Below are 20,606 nucleotides of genomic sequence, written 5' to 3' on the forward strand. Positions count from 1 at the left end.
CGGGATTAGCGTGGGCGTTACTGATATGGTCCTCTTTGTGCTAATCCCAGCAGTGATGGTAAAGCTTCAGCTTCCCCGTTAGCGTTAAGGATGATTTTTTTGTTTTGCGCTTACCGGCACCTGAGAAGCACTGATGTCACCGGGTGTCTGCGATCACCTATGCACTGCAAAGTCCAATACCAACCTGGAGTCCTCTTTGGCGGTGCGGTGGTCCAAAGAGTCGGGGTTGTGGTTTCCGTCTTATCCAAGCGAACCCCTCAATAAAGCCTCCCTGCAAACTGTATCCAAACCTATACAGTGTTTTACAAAAAATATCCTGGGCTGGAGTTTTTTTTTTCTTCCTTTTTTTTTGGACAAGCAATCGAGAAAAACAAAAATTACATATTTTTTTACATATTTTTTTCCTTTTTTAGATAAAACTACAATAGAATTGTCAAAAGACTTACAGTGATCTTTTGCTTTTTTTAAGACAAAAAGTTATGTACATTGACATTTACTGTACAGGTTTCTGTTTGGGGGAAAAAGAAAGAAAATAAAAGAAAAAATCAGCATACAACAGAAGTATGTGTAGCAAGCGGGTTGATAAATGTTCTGGGCTATTTTAAAACATGTTAACGGGGGGAGGAAAAGAACAGCTCCTTTTCCATCTGCACTGTGTATACTTTTAAACACTGAGGGAGAAGACTTAGTAAAAAAAACGAACAAAAAATGATTAGTTCTGGTGTCGGATATCTCTGACTGTTGTGTTCAATGCCCTCTGGCAGTGAGCGGGACAGAGGGCGCCTCACAACATCCGAAGGTTTGACCAAATCCCCTATCCACTGGCAAATCTGTACTCTCTAAAGATTTGAAGGGTGAGGGGTGTCCGTCCTGTTGCTTCACACTTGAAACCGACCTTCCGACCGACCTGAAAGACCCTCCCACCCCACCCTGCCCCGACGTCATCTTCGGGGCATTTTTGACTTAACTGTGAAGCCCCAACTCTGCGTATGTAAAAATCAGAGTCTGTATTTGTGTGTTCAAGCTATGTGTATTCTGGCCTTTTCTGTTTCTTTCAGCCTCTTGGCCTGCTCCTCCAGAGAGGGGAGTGGGGTCGCTTGGCTGTTGCTCCGTTCAGCGGGTCGGGCCCCTCGGCTCACCAAGGTGGGGATGGAGCTGCCGACGGGGGCGCTGCGTGTTTGGATGCCACGTGTTCTACGGGAGAGAAGAGAAGGACAAAAGTGGTGTTTATAATGGAGCGTGATTTTGATAGGGATGCACCGAATCTAGTATCTGGCTTCAGGTCGGATGTCAGGGTTTCCTAAAGGGCAAGTCCGCCGCAAGGTTAGTTTAGCGTCTGGTTGAGATAGAGAGCGTGTGTGTGTGTGATGATGATGAGTATGAAGTTAGCAGCAGTGAATGTGTGTACAGTTTATTTGTCGGTGAATGAAAGTGCTACAACTCCTTTAAGACCAAAGCCAACTTCGGTCTTGTTTTCTACCTGATGATTAAAGTGAAAGGGGTTAGCCCTGAAAGCTAACGACAACAAAGGCTCATGCGCACTTACGGTGGGCCGACATTTAAGGTGGATCAGCTCTTCTCCTTAAAATGACATGCCGCTCGTCTGAGTTTTGCTCAGCTTTTTTAGTTTTATTTAAATATAAATTATTACCCCTACTGCAAACTATGCCGTTTGTGTCAGGAAAACACAAAGTTGAGTGTGAAAATGTCAGCAACAGCATCGTGTTGTATATTATTGTTACAGTCAGAGAGTGAGGAACATCTGATGAAAATCAAACATGTTTTCAATTGTTTAGTCATTGTTAGAACTGTAATTGTATTATTGAGAAGTCATTTTGGTGTTGGAGCACCCTTTGTTTGACTAAAATGCATATTAGTTTTATGTCAGTAATAATATTTTTATTTTAAATTTAAGTTTAGTTTTAATCCATACAATGTCATTAATGATAACATTAAGAAGTTCCTTTTGGACCACATCTACAGTAGGCTTTGTTCAATAGCTGGCAGTCGGTTTTAATCATGCACTCATTCATACCAAAAGCCTAGAAAAACTAAAAACAGCTGACTGAAAGAAAGATCAACTTTAGCTAATGGTATGCTAACGTTAGCTTACTGTTGCAAAGGTTGTCAGCAATTAGATTTTGAGGAATCATTTTCATCTCCGAAAAAAAAGGTTGTCAACAAATATTTGTCATGGTTACACTAAACATAATGAACTCTGGGCCAGACCGATCTGAGTGATGTTAACCCTGAACTGATTGACAGAAATAAAGTGATTCTGCACGTACTTGAGCCGATGACGGGATTGACATGCCCTTTTCTTCGCTGGCAGGAGGAGCGTCGGTGGTGAGGGGTGGCCTCAAACACTGGGGGCTTGGGAGGTGTGATGCTATATTCGATAAAAAAAAGAAGAAAAAAACAGACGGAAATACAAAGTTAAAACATTAGAAAGTAAAAGACAAAAAAACCTTAACACCAGCATTTCAAATTTCTTGGAAAATACTTGAGGCTCACTTGTGGCGGTTGAGGGCCAATTTAATGGAATTCTTCACGACGCGGCAACTGTTGCTGGCTGGGAGAGGCGAGGCGTCTGGCAGCTCCATGCTGGGAAGTCTCTGAGGTAGGAGAAAGCGGCGTTATAGATCTATTTAATGACCTTATTGATATGGGAAATCCATAGATCCGTGTGCCACTTAGCTGTGGAACAATGAAATGGCTTGAAATATTTTAAAAAGGTGCCATCAAAGTTTTGACATGGTATGCCTATGATCCAGATACGATATTTAATAGATTAGATTTAAGGTTTGAGCTGTGAGGGATTCCATGAAGACTTTTCGAAATGTGAATATGCATGTCTCGGGACTATATTAAGCATTTAAAAAATACACAAAGTTCTGGAATAATATATCTATAGAGGCTCAAATCTTTATAAGGCTCTACAACAAAACAAAATGTAACTCATTGTATGTAAAACAAACACGGGAGGAGGAAGGTAACCAGGTAATATGTAGGAGAAATGGGAAATTTATGTAAGCTCCAACAGAAAACTAAGTTCAGCTGTATAGAGTTTTCTTTGAAAAATCTGTCATTATCATATGTACTGGTCGTGGCCATTATTAATTATTTTCTGGTAGGAGGTTCATAAAGTTTTGCAAACGTATTCCAGGTGGACATTTTATTGAAACTAGACACACAATATTTATGATATCTTCAGGATGGAGAGAATATTTTTTCTGAAGAATGCAACAGTCTGTGCGTGTACATAACTGCACAGCCATCATATGTTTAAAGGTGAATTACAGTGAATTGAGGTCTTTATCTAATGTGTATTTATTTATGAGCTTGGAGGTACACCCTAATATTCTGATTGTCTTTATTGAGTATTATTATATTTTCTGTTGGCTCCTTCAGAACGTGACCTCCAGCACGCACTGGGGCGGTTCACAGCCGAGTGTGAAGCGGTCGGGATGAGAGTCAGTACCTCCAAGTCTGAGGCCATGGTTCTCTTCCGGAAAACGGTGGATTGCACCCTTTGGGTTGGGAGTGAGTCACTGCCCCAAGCGAGGGAGTTCAAGTATCTTGGGATCTTATTCACGAGTGAGGGTAAAATGGAGCGGGAGATGGACAGGCGGTTCGGTGCAGCGTCAGCAGTGATGCAGGCGTTGTGGTGAAGAAGGAGCTGAGCCGAAAGGCAAAGCTCTCGATTTACCAGTCCATCTACGTTCCAACCCTCACCCATGGTTATGAGCTTTGGGTAGTGACCGAAAGAATGAGATCGCAGATACAAGCGGCCGAAATGAGCTTCCTTCGTAGGGTGGCTGGGCTCAGCCTTAGAGATAGGGTGAGGAGCTCAGACATCCGGAGGAGCTCGGAGTAGAGCCGCTGCTCCTTCGCGTCGAAAGGGGCCAGCTGAGGTGGCTCGGGCATCTGATCAGGATGCCTCCTGGACGCCTCCCTTTAGAGGTTTTCCAGGCACGTCCGACTGGTAAGAGGCCCCGGGGTAGACCCAGAACACGCTGGGAGATTATATATCTCGTCTGGCCTGGGAACGCCTCGGGGTTCCCCAGGAGGAGCTGGAACGTGTTGCTGGGGAGAAGGACGTCTGGAGGACCCTCCTTAGCTTGCTGCCCCGCGACCCGGCCCCGGATAAGCGGAGGAAGATGGCTGCATGGATTCTTTTTATTTATCAATTTTCTATTTGTAATATTTATTTTTATATTTGTGCCGGTATTTTTATTGACATTATTGGTCCTTGTTTGCTTCTGTATCATCTATTTTAACTTAGAACTATTACCTTTTTCTACAACTGTGTTTTACAGAGGACTTTGATGGTTAAGACTATAAAACCTTTATGACCACATAGTTTGTATGATTGGTATAACAAAAAAGGAATTGTGACATTTTTTTGTGTGAATTTCCTCTTTTTTCTTGCCGTTACAGAACCAAAGTCCACCACGTAGAGAAAAGACGTTACCTGTGTTCTTGAGGTATCGATGGTTGGAATGGGCTTAGCCTTTGATCCAGAAAGGGGGTTCTGATGGTAAAGAGAGGCAGAAATGTGCAAAGGTTCATTTGGCTTTGTCTGCCTGTACACACAATAAAAGCAGCTAGAGTATATAAACACATACAATATTGGGTCCTTCTCCATGTGTGCAGGAGTCAGAGGATGGTGGATATGGCTCTTTAAATGCTGAGTCATCATTTGACACCACCTGCAGCAAAAAAAAGTGTCAGATTTAAAATCAGTTTTTCTAAATCCAACAGCAAATATATTACACACTGCAGCTCCTGTCCTCCTTACCTCTGTGTCTTTGTGCCTCTTGGCCAGGTCCTCTTGTGTGGGCGAGTGCGGTCTCTTGGCAGGGGCTCCGTTGACGGGGTCATCCAGACCGTTGGGCTCCTCTCTGGGGCTGCTGGTGGCGTTGGGCTGCACATCGCCACTCAGCGCTGTGGCCACCGAGCTGCTTGCTGGCGGGGAGGCGGGCCTTGCTTTGCCTGCTGGATCTTCGGAATCAGAGGGAGGCAAAACAAAAATAAATTAGATTTGGGATTATTTGTAGTTTACATCCATTCAAGGGACACGCTTTCATCTTGACATACCTTTTTTTGATAAATATTACTCTCTAGATTGGAAGAGTTTGTTATGTAATGTCCTATATGGCGAAAGGGACATTATGTCATATGACTCTTTATGCAAATGCTAAAATATTTAATAGCCCAGAGGAATAGTCACTGAAAAAAGAAAAGAAAATCACTCACTGGAGCCAATGACAGGGATGGACATGCCCTGGTCTGTAGCAGCTGTAGCAGCTGTAGCAGCCGTCGCCGCCGCTGCACTGGGTGCTGGAGAGCCCTCCGTAAAAAGCTGCTTGGGAGGACTGACGCTGCAAAATACACAACACAGAAACATTCTCTCAGCATCATATTGTGGATTTAGGCTTATTTTAAATATTTATAATAACTGGTAAAAGAAAAATAGGATCTAGATTAGAATACAACATCTGAGGATATGAAATAAAATGCAACAGACAGTGACAACACTAAAATGCATTAGGTAGAAATACACAGTGTGGAGGACGCATAATACCTGTCTTCTGTGTCAGACGCAGGCTTAGAGGGTTTACTCAATGGGGAGCTAAAAGGAGTCCCTGAGTCTGTGTCTCTGGAGCTGTCCAGGTGACTGCTGTCCAGAGAGATCCGCTAGAACTACCCCGTTGGAGCTACGGTTCATCTCAGCAATGCTCTGCGGGATAAAGAAACGGGGTGAGATACAATTAAAGAAGAGAGGAAAAACATTAAGTCAACCATGAAATGTTTTTTAAAATGTATTAAGGCTTTGGACCCGACATGCGCGGGAAGACATCTCACCCTCTTCTTCTTCTGCACCAGTTCAGGAGGAAGATACTGATGGAGCTGTTTCTTCTTCACGTGTGTCGCTTCAATCTTCATCCCATCCTTCAGCATGTTGATGTTGTTGGCTTGTCTGTACACTGCAGGGAGCGAAACGTTGTGTTCAAGGATCATTGACGACTAGCGCTTGAGTTTATAAAACAGGTTTGACTTTCGTCTAGGCCTAGACATTAAACATGCCACTGTCTTTTTCTCTCCGTTTCTGAAGAGAAAGTGAATTCTGCTATGAATCCAGGGAGTTTAAACCTCATGTGGCACATTTCATGGCATAAACTCCTACAGGTTGCCTCTCACATTATGCATACAAGCTAGGAGTATATTTATATTTGTTTAAGAAATATCTATGTTATTCATAAAAAAAGGTTGGACATATTGGAAAAAGTGTGTATTTTCTTAAAAGAAAAAAAAAGAAAATAAATGATATTGCATGAAAAGAGAAAACAGTATGGCATCATGTGATTCATTTTGTGGTGGTCAATAAATCAAAACAGCAGAAGTTGTCCATGAACAACAGAATTGTTTAGCCATTTCATATAATGAAATAATGCTAGTAAACAGTATAATAGTAAATGTCCAGTAGCCTTATTTTTTGACTCGGCTGCTTCACGACCGCCAACAGAGAGTGATATGACAGGACCTACCAGTGTCTGTGAAGGACTGGATGTCGTAGGTAAGGTCAATGTTCACACTCTCGGCGTTCTCCACTTTCTTGAAGATGATCCCAATGAACCACATGGACACAAAGTCGTTCCTGTTACAGAAACACACAAGAAGGAAGTGAAAACAGTTAAGTCGTGTTTTTTTTTGTTGAGAGGAGAGCTAGTTAGCCGTTAGCCGGTGGGAGTCCTGCGCTGTGTTGGTTTCTTACTGAGCTAACAGCTAACGGAACTAAACACACAGCAGGACCCACAGTTTCTGTTCAATGGAAAACGTCAACATGAAGCGCTACACTAAACTGCAGTTTAGCTGTACTGAGCCGGTGCAGAACGCTGCATAGATTAAATGAGGGAATCTTGGACGTAAAACAGGCGTGTACATAAAGTTGAGGTTGTGACGACGGGGGGAAATCTGGTTTGTGTTCATTTAACCAGGTTGGTCAGACCTGGCGGAGATCTGCACTCTATTAAGTGCACTTTCATGGTTTTATGCCAATTATTCAGACCATCATAATTAAACATGCTTGTGACGCTAAAGCACAGCAATGTGGTAATAATGAATACTTTCCAACTAATGCCATGTGCCTGCCTAATACTCAATGATGAGACATAAGCCAATGACTTCATGAATCACTGACTTGCACTAGCAGTATTCCCACATGTTAACGGGCAATATAACTCGGTGACAAAAGAACTAAACCTAGGAAGGTTTGATTAATGATTGGCAGTATTTGCCCCTTCTCACCGAGCTGTTTGTATCAATAAAACTGAACTCACTCGTTGCGATTCTCTTTGGACCCGGGAAGGACTGTGGGTTGACGTGAGCCAGGGTGATGTACTCGTTCCTCTCCAGGTTTCCCACCAGAACGCGGATCTTCGACTCCACCAGACCGATCCTGAGGGGGGAAAAAAAAAACATCAGGATGTGTCTAGAGAGTAATACAAGTTATCTATTGCAGAAGTGTTTCACGCTTTACAGACACTTACCATTCTAAGTGGTTTTCTTCCGTGGAGGCGCTGGCGGTCAGAACAATGTAATGCCTGCAGCACAGAGAAGACAAATCAGACCAACATGTTGAGCAGCGTTTTGTTCATCAAAACTCTTGAATTCAACGTGCTACATAGAGGAACATCTGTGCATCTATCTACAACCATTCACATCGCTGCTCATGTAGTGCAACTCCAAACAGAACATGGCAGAAGTCCGTGGTGATGCTTGTGTGGGTGGAACTTTCATAAACAAAATGAGTCGAACCAAACTCTGCTGACCACACTAAGGATGAGTCAAATGTGCCCCAACCACAAAAAAGGAAAACAATCAAGTTAGTGGAAAAAAAAAAAAAAAAAATTGCATCATCCGGTTTTATTTCCAACTGCATAAACGCAGTCTATGGCCAAAATAGTTGCCTTATAAATAAACTTATGTCCCCATAACTTCATATGATACCGACTGACTTTTAAAAAACACAGAACAAAATTAACAAAAAGGAAAAGAAAAAAAAATGATGTGACCGATGAGCAACACCTACTTGTACTTTTGGAAAAAGTTGGGTGGCTCAAAGAGTTTGGACCATTCGGCCTTTCCCTGAAGAATCTCATCTGTGACGCTGAGACCTGTTAATGCCAGACACAGTGGGACAGAGATAATCAGGCCGAGCAATTAAACATTCATTTTGACAGTTTAAAAAAAAAAAATGTTACCGTTGCCTTTTGTAACTAGGCAGATTTGGAAGCAGGCGAACAGATATTTCAACTTTTTGTCGCTGCAGTACTTACCGTATTTGAACTCCTCGCTCATGATGGTGCGCGTTGAAGTGGAAACATTGTACGTAGAGTTTTGCTGGGGGTAGGCAGGGGTGATAATGGGCATCAGGTGGTATCTGTCAGATGGGTTTACCTAAAAATAAAAAAAACGGCACAGGGACCAAGGCAGAAATGAGAGCCTTCACCAGCAGCACAATGTCAGCTCACTCAGCCCGCCAAACTGAATGTGTCGGGCAACTTCACACGCCCACGTACTGAAAGGCACCATGAAACCAAAGAGCACCTAACCCCCGCACACACACACATACACAAGGAACATCCTAACCAACTTTCCCTCATCTGCATTTTTTTTCCTAAAGTGATGCGAAGGAGGACAAGTGAAGGAAACATCTTGTGAAATGAGACGTACCCCTCGAAAACTTAACGTGAAGGGACTTGGCAGTAACACAGCCTCTACGACGTTAGTGTTAATCATTTTGGAATTCTTAGTTTGATATTCTCCAACGTGACAAAACAACATTTGAAATATTACATGTGCACATTGAGCCTTAATAGCAGCTGCTGGACAACACATGCAAGACTGTGTTTTAACGCTATCCAGAAAAAACACAATTTAATATCCAAGTATATTGCCCATGTTTAGTTAAAACTGTTTTACATCGGATGCCAGCTATTCTATGACCTTGTCCATGTTTACTCTGTCAAAAAAGGGGGTTTATGTGAGAATGCCTCGTTACCACAGATAGTTACTTTGGTGTGAAAATACAGACTGTACTCCGAACCACAACCTCACTTCTGCTGGCAGCGTGGAATCATTAGTTTCAGCTCTGCATTTGAATTATGATGAGCATGTCTCATAAAAAACTGAAATACTTTAAAGCCTACACATTTGGGCAACTTTAAAATTTGTATCAAAAGCAATACTTCAGGCCCAATGCACGGTGATTGTTGTCCGTGCTGTGACTGAACGAAAACGACACCAGTGGATAATTGAAATGTGTTTATTGCTGAAGGGACACAACAAACATGACAGAGCAGTTACAGAAGCTAGAATGTTGTTTTTTTTTTTATTTACTTCTTCAGGCTTTAGACCAATTAGTTTGAGATAAATATATGTAAAGTATTATTATTAAGAAAAACAGTAAAAAGCAAGTCAAAGCCTTTGGCCAAGGAAAGAATATTCAAATGGACAAAAAAAAGAGCGTGTACAGGTGTCCTTAAATACTTACTGCACACAGTACCATTATTCAACGGTCCACACAGTTTTTGACTGCAGTGTTGTAAATATGTGATTTAAAAACACAATGTCAGATCTGTTTTGCTTTTCAATTGCATTTAAACTTAAGGGGCGTGTCTGTCTGATAAAAAAAAAAAAAAAAAAACACAGACGTCCACGTGGGAAATCTTCCTTGCTCCAAGGTGCTCTGCGGAAGCCTCCTCCAAGCAGAGGTAAGAGCTTTGTAACTCAAGATAGAGGTACGGGTCAAATTTTCAGGGTCACGTGAGGACGAGAGGAATGAGGAGACATGAAATAGGAGAAAAACAGATGTACCTATACTCTACCTATATATTTAAAAAAAACCAACACCAAACAAACAATTTAGCAGATCAACTCTGTCCAAATAGCTCTTCCTGTGTACACATAACATCAATAACATGTGGAAATTAAACACTTGTGTCATACTCACTCTGGGATCCCACACAGGTAAATTCAGATTACTGTCCTCGGGTTGTTTCAATAGCACAGGATTTGGCCACTCCCTATAGGATGGAAGTGACAAAACGTACATAAATACGTGAACTGGTTTTGCACAAGGCGGTGAAATACTGCCCTCATGTGGAACAGGATAAATATGATGCTGTTGGAATTGCAGGAGCTAAGCTAACTGCTCACCATTTGGAAAACACCAGGAAGAACTTGTGGACCAGCGTGGCGGCCACGGCGTTGGGGTAGAGCTGGCAGGTCCTGGCAACCAGCATGGCCCAAGACACTCCACCCAGAAAGCCCAGCATGTTGGAGTAGATCCCACGGCCTGCAGGAGGAGGGCATGTTACAATAAGAGGTCTCAAAAACTATGAGCAGTGTTGTTTATCAAACTAAACTGAGAGGGCACCTGCAGGATGTTAATAATCCCTGGATATATTTTGTTACTGTCACTTTAAGAGCATTTATATATAACTACTATACTGAATATGACACAAGGATGCAATAAAATAAGCCATACAAAAGAGTAAATATTAGGGTCTGTGTCCACATAGCGTCATTTTTCCTGGATATGGAGAGCTTCGGTTGAAAACAATTTCTTCAAAATTTACATTATCCCCAGTCTAACTACCGTTGTTTGATAGATTAGCATTGCCCATTATATTATCTATTTGGGCTACCATGTATTTGTTTGACATTGGTTTTTCATCATGAGCACCAACCGGAGGACGCTTGCAATGCGGACGATCCGGAGGAGACTGCGCTTACGGCTTGAAATCACAAATCTCACAAGCAATAATCTGTGTCCGCCCGGCCGATCTGCTCCCATAAATGGGCTTTTCGTTCTTTCTTATGATTAGGGATGCCCCCTATAACCTGGTTCTAAATTTGAAAGCTAGTCGCTTAGCTGCAAATGTTTTTAAAGTTTGTGGAATTTTTTTTGTATTTCTGCTCAAGTAAGACTACTTGTTTACACACAAAAATAATAAAGAAATGTCAATTCTTTCCTAAGTGGTCTTTTTTCCTCCCAAAAAGAGTATCTATAAAGGAGTCAAAGCAGTATTGATAAGAGTACTTGTATCGATAAAATCCTAACAATACTATCACTAGTCTTGATAGAGTTTGTGTGACATAACGCTCAGGCAGCGTTTTTTCTCTCTAGGCGGTCACATGCCACTGAGAAAAAACAAAACTCTGTGGACGCAGGCCCTTAAAGTGCACCCAAAGTTACCATAACATTTGAATCCACTTACGTTTCGCCCACAGTTTGATTGCTCTCAATGTCAGTCTGAAGTTTTCTTTGTTTGGCACCAGGTACAGTATTTCATCAGTCACTCGACAACCTGTGAGAAAAAAACCCCATCTGAAACATAAAACACTGCTCGGAAAGCATTTCTTTCCTACAGTTAATGTGAACATGCCCAGTAAGAGAGCCTTTCAGATTCAAGTGGCTTGCATACGAGCCGGTAAAGGCCATGTAGCGTACCATTAAGGCTGCGGATACACCGAATGTCGAGGTTCCTCAGGATGGAGTCCCCCCTCAGGTCCAAGTTGTCTGGAATGGACTGTAAGGCCAGTCTGGCAAAAAGCAGGTCAATCTGCTCAGACGGAGACAGAAAAACAAGGGAAGAACTGATGAAAGTGAAGTGAACGGTCTTCTATATTCTCCATTCAGGGTAAGAGGGGGGGCAAATACATAGAGACAACTTATATAATAGGCAAAACAAAATGAAGTTCATGAAGTTCCGACCTCGGCCTGAGAATGACCCGTTTTAATCTTGATCTATTTTTTTTTGTTAAAGTCTGATCAAAACCATCATTCTTTGCAAAGCTATTCTAGCAGACAGCTACAGCTGAACAGAAGTAATCCTTAGAATCACAGTTAGGGGGTGGTGCTATATACAGATATTGGCCGGTACAACCGTAACATTAATAAATGAAATACTGACATCAGGTTAACGATACACATGATAATATTGTGTAAATAATCCAGTGCCTCTTAAATCATTTTATTTACACTGCTATGGTTAGAGACACTCGCAGCGTCGACATTTGTATTTTGAGTGCAAATTATTTGCCCCAAAAAAGGACAAACACACAAAAGACAGTTTAAGGATTTTGACTGATTGCATATTTTTGGTAATTATCTAAAAATAAATGTTTTATTATTGCTTAATAATTTTAGCCACAATAATGTAGTGAAAATCCTGATATTGTGACAGTTATATAACGTAATGTCTATACTACTAACAACTACTGATAAAAACTTTGTCAGATAATTAATGAGTAGTGTGACTTTAGTCATGCAATACCCCTCTATGAAGACATCATGCATCACTTGGATCTCAAAGTTACTTACCTCTATTCCGTCAAATTTGAATTTTATCACTGGTACAAAGGCATCCTCCACAGCCTGGAGAAAGCACCAAAAGAGACAATATCACCAAAACATCCAAGACAAGGCAAAGTCCCATAGCTGACTGACATGATGAACAAGAGGTGAAAATCTAGGGCTGTATCGAATAGTTTGAAGCTTCATTCACAACATTCAAATTCTAAAGCAACATTATACATATCTATTAATTCTGTTAAAACCCGGTATTTATGCACAGTTGCAGAAGATCCAGCTACAATTACATTATTAGTTTTATGCTATTCGTAGAATTAAATTCCACTGGTGGCTGCGTAGGATCGTTTCTGACACGTGTAATCAAAATCATTCATAACTCCAGAGCATGGTCGAGTCAAAAAGTCACAATTTATTGAAAGAAGATGGATGCAATTGTTTTTTTCAAAACTCACAACATGTTTTATCCAAAGATATATTCTGCTTCAATCTGTATTTGTTGGCGTTTAACCTTTCAAAAGACAATTTGCTCTCTTACTTGCCGCACACATGTGAAGGCACGATCTGTATTAAATGGATGGGCTAGCAGCACTATCGATAATATAAATAACAAAAATATATATATAAAAAAATAGAAATTTTGAATGTAAAAAAATAAAATAAAAATAAAAAAGACATTTGGTACAGCCCTATGACAATCGAGCCAAAAAGCACAGAACTGGTATAAGAAAAAGTCAAGTAACCCTTCCATCCTCAGAATGTCACCTACAGTGCTTTTAAAGTGTTTCAACAGATTGCAATGAGAGTGGGATGAAATTCAGAAAACCTGACTCCTATGGATGTCTTTGGAGACCAGGGTTTTAATATTGAACCAAAATATCAGCCTCCTCTTATAATACCCAATTAACAAAGGGGTCCTCTCAGTAACATTTATCTCCTAATAAAAGTACACCACCAAGATCTGCAAGAGTATACACAAAAATAGAAGCTAATTCAATTATTCTATTTAAATATAATTTAGTGTCACAACAAACAAACTAAAAGGGGTGTACTTACATTTCAATTATCTATTATATATATTGAGGTATGTAAAAGACATACACTTTGGGAAATTAACATTACCAGCAGACCCAACAATAACACAGGCAATGCTCGGTATTGCTGTTACTACATTTTAACTCCATCTATTCGGCAAGACTTCAGCTATGCCATGTTATTTTTGAGTTCTCACATAGGAGTAGTAATTTTAGCAGTCTGTTGCTCTTGCATCTTTTTCCATTGAAAAACCTTTAATTGGACAGACAGATTTTTCAAGCTCAGGGACTTTACTGACACTTACCCTCAGGTCTTTGATCTCTTCGTGCTGTTTGAACTTCTCAAAGAAAGACTGGAAAAAGTCACTTCTATCTACGTGGCGTGGGGCCACACATAAGGCATCAATATCAGCTCCTGGAAGAAACAGTTTCACTTTAAGCAGGGTGATCTGTGTTGCCCAGTGGGTTAAATTGTCCTCAACTTCAATAACAATCTGATAAGTTGCTGCATTCAAGGCCAAAAAGAGTTCATGGGATAAAACATCATGGATAACCAACAAGTAGAGCCGCTACTTTTGATAATCGTTTTTGGTGACTGTCCAACTGATAATACCTGACCTCACTTTTTACAGTTACAGCCTATAAAATGTTAACGTTTATATAATTGTTTTTTTTTCTAAACACTGATGAACTCTAGTGAACCCTGTAAAAAGGCAGAGGTGAGTGTAAATCGTTCTGATGTCCTGACACTGTTTCCATTTCTGTATACTAATACTCGTGCCCTTACAAAGTACACACTGTTGCATGCAGTATGCATTTAACAGTGTGGTGCGTGTATGATGTATTTTTGTAGGCCAAATCCGGAAGTTGGCATCGCACTGGTTCCCCCAACAAAAAGTCGATGGGAGCTCCTTGGCAAATACAAGTTTATAATAATTACACATTTTGTTCAGCAAGACAATCTTCACAAATGGAACACCACGTTCACAATTTTTGAAGGGTGAAGGCCATCTCTAAAAAAAGTTAAGGAAAAAACTAATTAACTAGAATGTTTACTAGATTATGGGTCAATAAATTTGGTCAACACACGTCTCTCCCTTGTTTCCTCGGTTTCATTGTTGTCTGTTCTCACTCATAGCTCTGCCGGGTGGCTAGAAGTCTCTGTCGCACTGGACAGCATTTATGTCTTTGTTTGTTTACAGTTTCTTTGTGGACTTCCCAATAGTTGTGCAGAATAAAATAAGCATTGATATGAAAAGGAAAGTCCTCCGTTTTTTGTCCACCACACTCCTCAAAGCAGCAAACAGTGACTTAAAACGTCCACCCGGTAGGGCTCATAACGCCGCTTTACTAATCTTTCCGATAACAGCTTGCTTCCTCGACATTTAGGCAGCAATAGCATTATAAAATGAAGAATCAAAGCTGTTGATGTTTCTTTTCTTCCAGCAGTGTGATGAATCAGGGAAGGATACATGGCGACTGCTGAAATCCAATCAAGTAGCGAACGTAGTGGTCTACGTCGTCGTTATCAAAAGATCTACGTTTCCGCCTGTCCACACTATGAGTCAACCCCGGAGATTTCAATTTATCTCAGCGTCAGTAGTGTTTCGGAATCCTCAGTTTTTAGGGGTGTAAAACCCCGGGTAGTGTGGACTCTGGGCATAAATGTAGCAAAAGATATGAGTTTTAAATTGGAAACGTAGTAGTGTGGATTTCGCCTAATATAGCAACTTCGTAAAAACTTCGAATTTCACTAGAAGGGTGTTTACTGATGTATCACAGAACACAATGTTAAAATATCTTAAACTTAGATTAACCACAGAATGGAATTAATTTAATGGGGCATAATCTGGCAGTTTTAACATTTGATTTATACAGAAGCGCAACGGGTTGTTATACACAAATTACTGAAAATTGATCTGGTGACGTATAGCTGATATCAATTAATAAATAAATAAATCACACCTGCATCATCATCAATTTTACAGATTAGCTTGGCATATCCTTACTAGTCAGATTTTTTTTTTTTTTAAACATTGTAAAATGTATGCTTTTTTAAAAATTAAAATAAGTTTTTGCACATATTTAAAAAAAAAATAAATAAACAGCAATGATTTTTTGCATGTATTGTATTTTTTAACAACTTTTTATCTTTTGATTCTCACTTGTTGCGTTTGTTGGTTAACGCAACGCGGTTCTCAGACTGCATTCACACTGATGCCTCCAGTCAATAGCCGGCCAATGTTTACACAGCTTTCAGACCTCAAAACTAGTCTTTGGAAAAATACTCTGAAAAGCAGGGGAATGTGACAATGCCTGTCTTGTGCTTTTTTGTGGTCAGGTTGAACGGTGTTTTCAAAAACAACGAGATAGACCTGCTTATACAGGGTTGAGTGCTGTGTCGCACTAATGATTGGATACCTCCATCTCTCTTTGCTCCTTTGGAATGCCAATATCAGCTAAGCATACAGTACATGGGATGTCATCAATGTGTAAAAGTGATTTAATGTCGCTGCAATGACTAGACGTACCTTTTGTGTGCACTCCAAGTCTGTACGAACCAAATGTAAATATCTTGCCCCCGACGCAGCTTATAGCTGATGGTGGGAGGTTCTGTAAGGGAAAGAAGCATGTACAGTGAATTCAGTATGTTTTTTGCTCAGTATTGCATAAAAACAGATAGCTTTAATGTCTGATTTTCATAAATACGTACATTAACACAACCCACCTTTAATTCACTAATCTCTGCGATCCATTCTTTTACAAAGTTATTCAATTTCCCGAGAACTGCAAGTCTGAAATGGAGATACAACTTTTAGTGGGCGTTTCATTCACAATCCAGCCCTCTCACTAATCATACAGTGAGAATGAAAATGATAAATACACCACATTCACAAATTCAGGTGATGTAAATATTGGCATTCAAGCATCAGGGCATATATATATATATATATATATATATATATATATATATATATATATATATTTAATGATATGAACACATAAAATGCAGTACAAAGGACTAACTACAAATGCTACTTTATTTTAAGATTAATAGTTTACATTGTGTTAAGATTACAGAGAAGTGCTGGTGCGTTATATCACAGGTGTTTGTAACTATAGTTGCGATTGATGCAATGAAACGCCTGCAGTCAGAGACGCCCCACATTGGTGTTATAGTTAATATAAAATCATATCTATCTTTATTTTGTTGTATAGTATGTGTATTTATTGTCTGTATCTGTGTAGTTGTATAGTATGTGTATTTATTGTCTGTGTCTGTAGCTGTATAGTATGTGTATTTATTGTCTGTGTCTGTGTAGTTGTATAGTATGTGTATTTATTGTCTGTGTAGTTGTAGTTTATTGTATTTATTGTCTGTGTAGTTGTATAGTATGTGTATTTATTGTCTGTGTAGTTGTATAGTATGTGTATTTATTGTCTGTGTAGTTGTATAGTATGTGTATTTATTGTCTAGTTGTATAGTATTGTATTTATTGTCTGTGTAGTTGTATAGTATTTATTGTCTGTGTAGTTGTATAGTATGTGTATTTATTGTCTGTGTAGTTGTATAGTATGTGTATTTATTGTCTGTGTAGTTGTATAGTATGTGTATTTATTGTCTGTATTTATTGTCTGTGTGTTGTATAGTTGAGTATTTATTGCTGTAGTTGTATAGTATTGTATTTATTGTCCCCATGGGGATCAATAAAGGAATAATAATAATAATAATAAATATGATCTGTTCCTCACCTATGGTTCAATTCCTCTTCGTCTTCAAACACCCCAAAAGGTTTCATAGCGTCACAGAGCTTCTTGGTGTACTGGTGGTCTATTTCTCGTGGGGGTGCGAGGCTAATGGCAGATGTGATGCCATAGTGTTTCTGAGGCTGCTGCTGCCCGCCAGGCATGGTGCTGCGAGGGAACAATACAAGCAATGACACTTCACGTTACCACGTTATTCAAATGTTTCATGTCACGGTTTCTTAAACATCGTCTTAAATGAAAGAGTTAAAGCTAGAGCATGTTTCTGTCACAGCCGCATTTCGCCAAGTGTTGTGTTTGCTAGTTTCTGTTCCCCTTCCGATTAATGCCGCGAACCCGCTGTGTAAACACGCTGCCCGCACAGCGACGTGCTCAACGCAGTCCTCCACCGACAGGCGTGTTCATGGCTGCACAGCTTATCAAACCCATATCTGAAAAGTGACTTTACCAAAAAGAAAACAGCATAAACGTGTTCCGAGCTCGGTCACTGAGCGTTAGCCGAGATGCTACAAACAGGCTGGAGCGCTAACAAACAAGCTAATTTAGCAAGTTAGCAAACCTAGCTAACCGCTACGAGACGTGGTCCCGCTAACCACACGCGTAGCCACACTGTCTGCTGGTTGACGTTTTCTCAAACATAAACCAGCCGTAATGTGTTCATTGTTTGAGCTGCGTTCACGCCATAGTTACCCAACAACACACAGGCGGGCTAGCATGCACACGGTGGCTGCGGGCCTTGTTTGGTTGTTGTGACAGTTGGCTAACGTTAGCATTTAGCCTATTCTTCAGGACTCTCCTAAACGCGCACACAAACGGCCCTACATGGACATCGTGCCACATGCACGACTTACCTTGACATTTCTTTCATGACACTCTGAAAAGCTTGCGCTGTTTTTACTTGCTGTGAACCCGTAAAAAAAACAAAAAACCTAAGAAAGTCAGCAAGTAGAAATGATAACAGCCTCGACCTGATTACAACAATGGTCACTTTCCAGAGAGCAGTTCAAACCTTCCCCCTGACCCGGAATCACTTCTTATAAGATAACGTATCAGCGCGTAATGCCGAGAGGATATTCATCTCTAATTGATTTACTAAACCCGCAGGTTTGTTTCAATGCTGGCACCTGACACGCACTTAGGAACTGTTTGGACTTTTTTTTAAAATTCAAAACTACAAATGTAACGGCATTTTGTCGGAACAATGTCTGCGTGCAGCACGCCGAGCAACCACCGTCAGCAGGCCCCTCCCTCACTGAAGACAAACCACGTGACCACCGAGGCCCCTCCCTCACTGAAGACAAACCACGTGACCACCGAGGCCCCTCCCTCACTGAAGACAAACCACGTGACCACCGAGGCCCCTCCCTCACTGAAGACAAACCACGTGACCACCGAGGCCCCTCCCTCACTGAAGACACAAACCACGTGACCACCGAGGCCCCTCCCTCACTGAAGACAAATCACGTGACCACCGAGGCCCCTCCCTCACTGAAGACAAATCACGTGACTGGCCCTGCTGAACATACAGCTGGCTGCAACACACACACCTGTCACACAAAGTGGGCTTTAACTCTTAAATACAAGATATATGAAGACATATCTAATAGGGATATCCTTTTTAATCACTTAGCATAAAATCTAAATTATAATACTTTGGTTGGAGAACCAACCAAATGTTAACCCCTTCATTACAGGCGTTCATTAAAGTGTAATGTAACTGTTATAAGTATTCAATAGGACAGTTGCTTTGTGATTCAGTGACATACTGTATTTCGGGATTGTTTTGACAAAAAACTAAATAACAAAAAATAACAAATGTCAATAGTGCATTTCTGCATTAAAAAACTATTTGCACTGCTGTAGAGAAAACTGCGGTTATTACTTTTTGCCTAGTTCTGCACTTCCTCACAGAACAAGATAAATGGAGGGAAACTTAAATATATAAATCTAAAAAACAACTGCATGAATAAATAATAATAACGTAAACCAATATTTAAGGGCCAAAAATTGTAACAGACCATGATTATCTATGTTGTATCTGATAATTATATTCAATAATAGATACTATTGCATTGAAAAATTAAAAGGCCAGTAGTGGCTAACTTTTTAACCAGTTTATTTTTCCCACTGTGAATAAAATGTTTGGAAACAAAATGTACTTAACACAAGAAATGCAATTGTTCCTGATTGTATTGTCTCTTATACAGGCGTAATGGCAATTAATAGTAATGTTCTTGTGACATTTCACATGCATGCAGAACAGAAAGAGAAACATTAGCTATTATTAAAAAAGGTTACACAATCTGGGACATAGTCATTAGGTCACATTTCATTTTTGGAACAATGAATTTTTTGGAGGACAATATATCACATACTGATAATGTGTGCATCCTTAAAATAAATTCAGATAACTATTTATATGTTTATTTTTTTCTGTGAGCTGCTATCAGAGCTTTCAGTTTTATTTTGAAACTATTCATTAAATATAATCGTGAATATGGTCACTTGACTGTCTATTACGGTAGAGACATGAAAAATAAAGCCTGATTTAAAAAGAAATACAGGATAAATCACGTAAAAAAACAGTATTTGGAGTTTATTATTTAGCCTTTTCATGATAAAAATATATCTTGAAATGAACAGAGCCAACTCATTTTGAGCTATATTTTACTAGTATCAGGGAGTGCTGTGATGATGAAAAGCCACTGCACTGTGTAAATCACTATAGGTGTAGATAACACTGTTGTTATTGCTTGCAGCCATATGCTGTTAATCACAGGTTTATATATATATATATACTAAAATATAAAAACAAATTCCTGACAAACTGTTGTGAAATGTCCCAAAGCTTTTATATGATCAACCATGGCCAACAGCTCCATCTAGTGGTCAGTTTGAATCATCACTACACCTGGTGGAAAATGAGCTCAAACAAATAGTTCTCATCATCAACTATGAACGACTTCAGTGTAGCAATGACAAATGATCAATATGATAATGTATCTTTTAATGGAATCATAACTTCTTTAAATCATATATTTGGATACCTTAACTCACTTTTACGTCGTCTAAATTGGCAATAACCAGGAAATACTGTTGATTTCTGCTTCTGGGAATACCCTGGTGTAGTTAAATCAACTTATTTTCTTAATCAGAGTCATTTTCTCATAGACTTCTGACTTCTTTTTGCAACTGGAGGAGACGCCCCCTGCTGGTCAGTAAAGATAATGCAAGTTTAAGGCACTTTCGCATTGGCTCCACTCTGCAGAACCGGAGGTTGCAGCCTGAGTGTTACGTGAGTTTTGTGCTGGACTATAACTCAGCCAGGCGTAACGAATTCTTGGAGTGAGGCTTGATGGCTGTCACTGCGCTCGTCTGCTAGTTGCCAATAAATTGTTCAAGCATGGAACACCCCGTAAAAACAC

The 20,606-nt window shown here is 40.1% G+C and overlaps 2 protein-coding genes across 3 annotated transcripts; both read right to left on the reverse strand.

Annotated features, from left to right (window-relative positions):
- Positions 1–1,019: 1,019 nt before the first annotated feature.
- On the reverse strand, positions 1,020–8,129 carry LOC129092768 (poly(A) polymerase gamma-like). Its single transcript, XM_054600783.1, is given in 13 exon segments — positions 1,020–1,194; positions 2,515–2,615; positions 4,475–4,534; positions 4,629–4,712; positions 4,802–5,004; positions 5,260–5,384; positions 5,588–5,701; positions 5,703–5,743; positions 5,869–5,990; positions 6,552–6,661; positions 7,344–7,462; positions 7,554–7,607; positions 8,096–8,129. Coding segments are annotated over 12 exon segments (1,257 nt in total). The 5' UTR covers positions 7,557–7,607; positions 8,096–8,129.
- Positions 8,092–18,418, reverse strand: LOC129092006 (poly(A) polymerase gamma-like). 2 transcript variants are annotated; one of them, XM_054599748.1, is made up of 12 exons: positions 18,033–18,418; positions 17,170–17,331; positions 16,145–16,211; positions 15,948–16,029; positions 13,722–13,831; positions 12,395–12,448; positions 11,522–11,633; positions 11,289–11,378; positions 10,225–10,363; positions 10,019–10,091; positions 8,343–8,463; positions 8,092–8,180 (listed from the first exon to the last, which is right to left on the reverse strand). In XM_054599748.1, the coding sequence occupies exons 1-12, from the start codon at positions 18,047–18,049 to the stop codon at positions 8,092–8,094; spliced, it is 1,116 nt and encodes a 371-aa protein (XP_054455723.1). In that variant the 5' UTR covers positions 18,050–18,418. The 2 variants fall into 2 exon arrangements, with proteins under 2 accessions (XP_054455723.1, XP_054455724.1); XM_054599749.1 differs by lacking the exons at positions 8,092–8,180; positions 8,343–8,463; positions 10,019–10,091 and having other exon boundaries at positions 10,221–10,363.
- Positions 18,419–20,606: the final 2,188 nt, after the last annotated feature.

Source organism: Anoplopoma fimbria, chromosome 6 (assembly GCF_027596085.1).
Source record: "Anoplopoma fimbria isolate UVic2021 breed Golden Eagle Sablefish chromosome 6, Afim_UVic_2022, whole genome shotgun sequence".
Lineage (NCBI taxonomy): Eukaryota > Metazoa > Chordata > Actinopteri > Perciformes > Anoplopomatidae > Anoplopoma > Anoplopoma fimbria.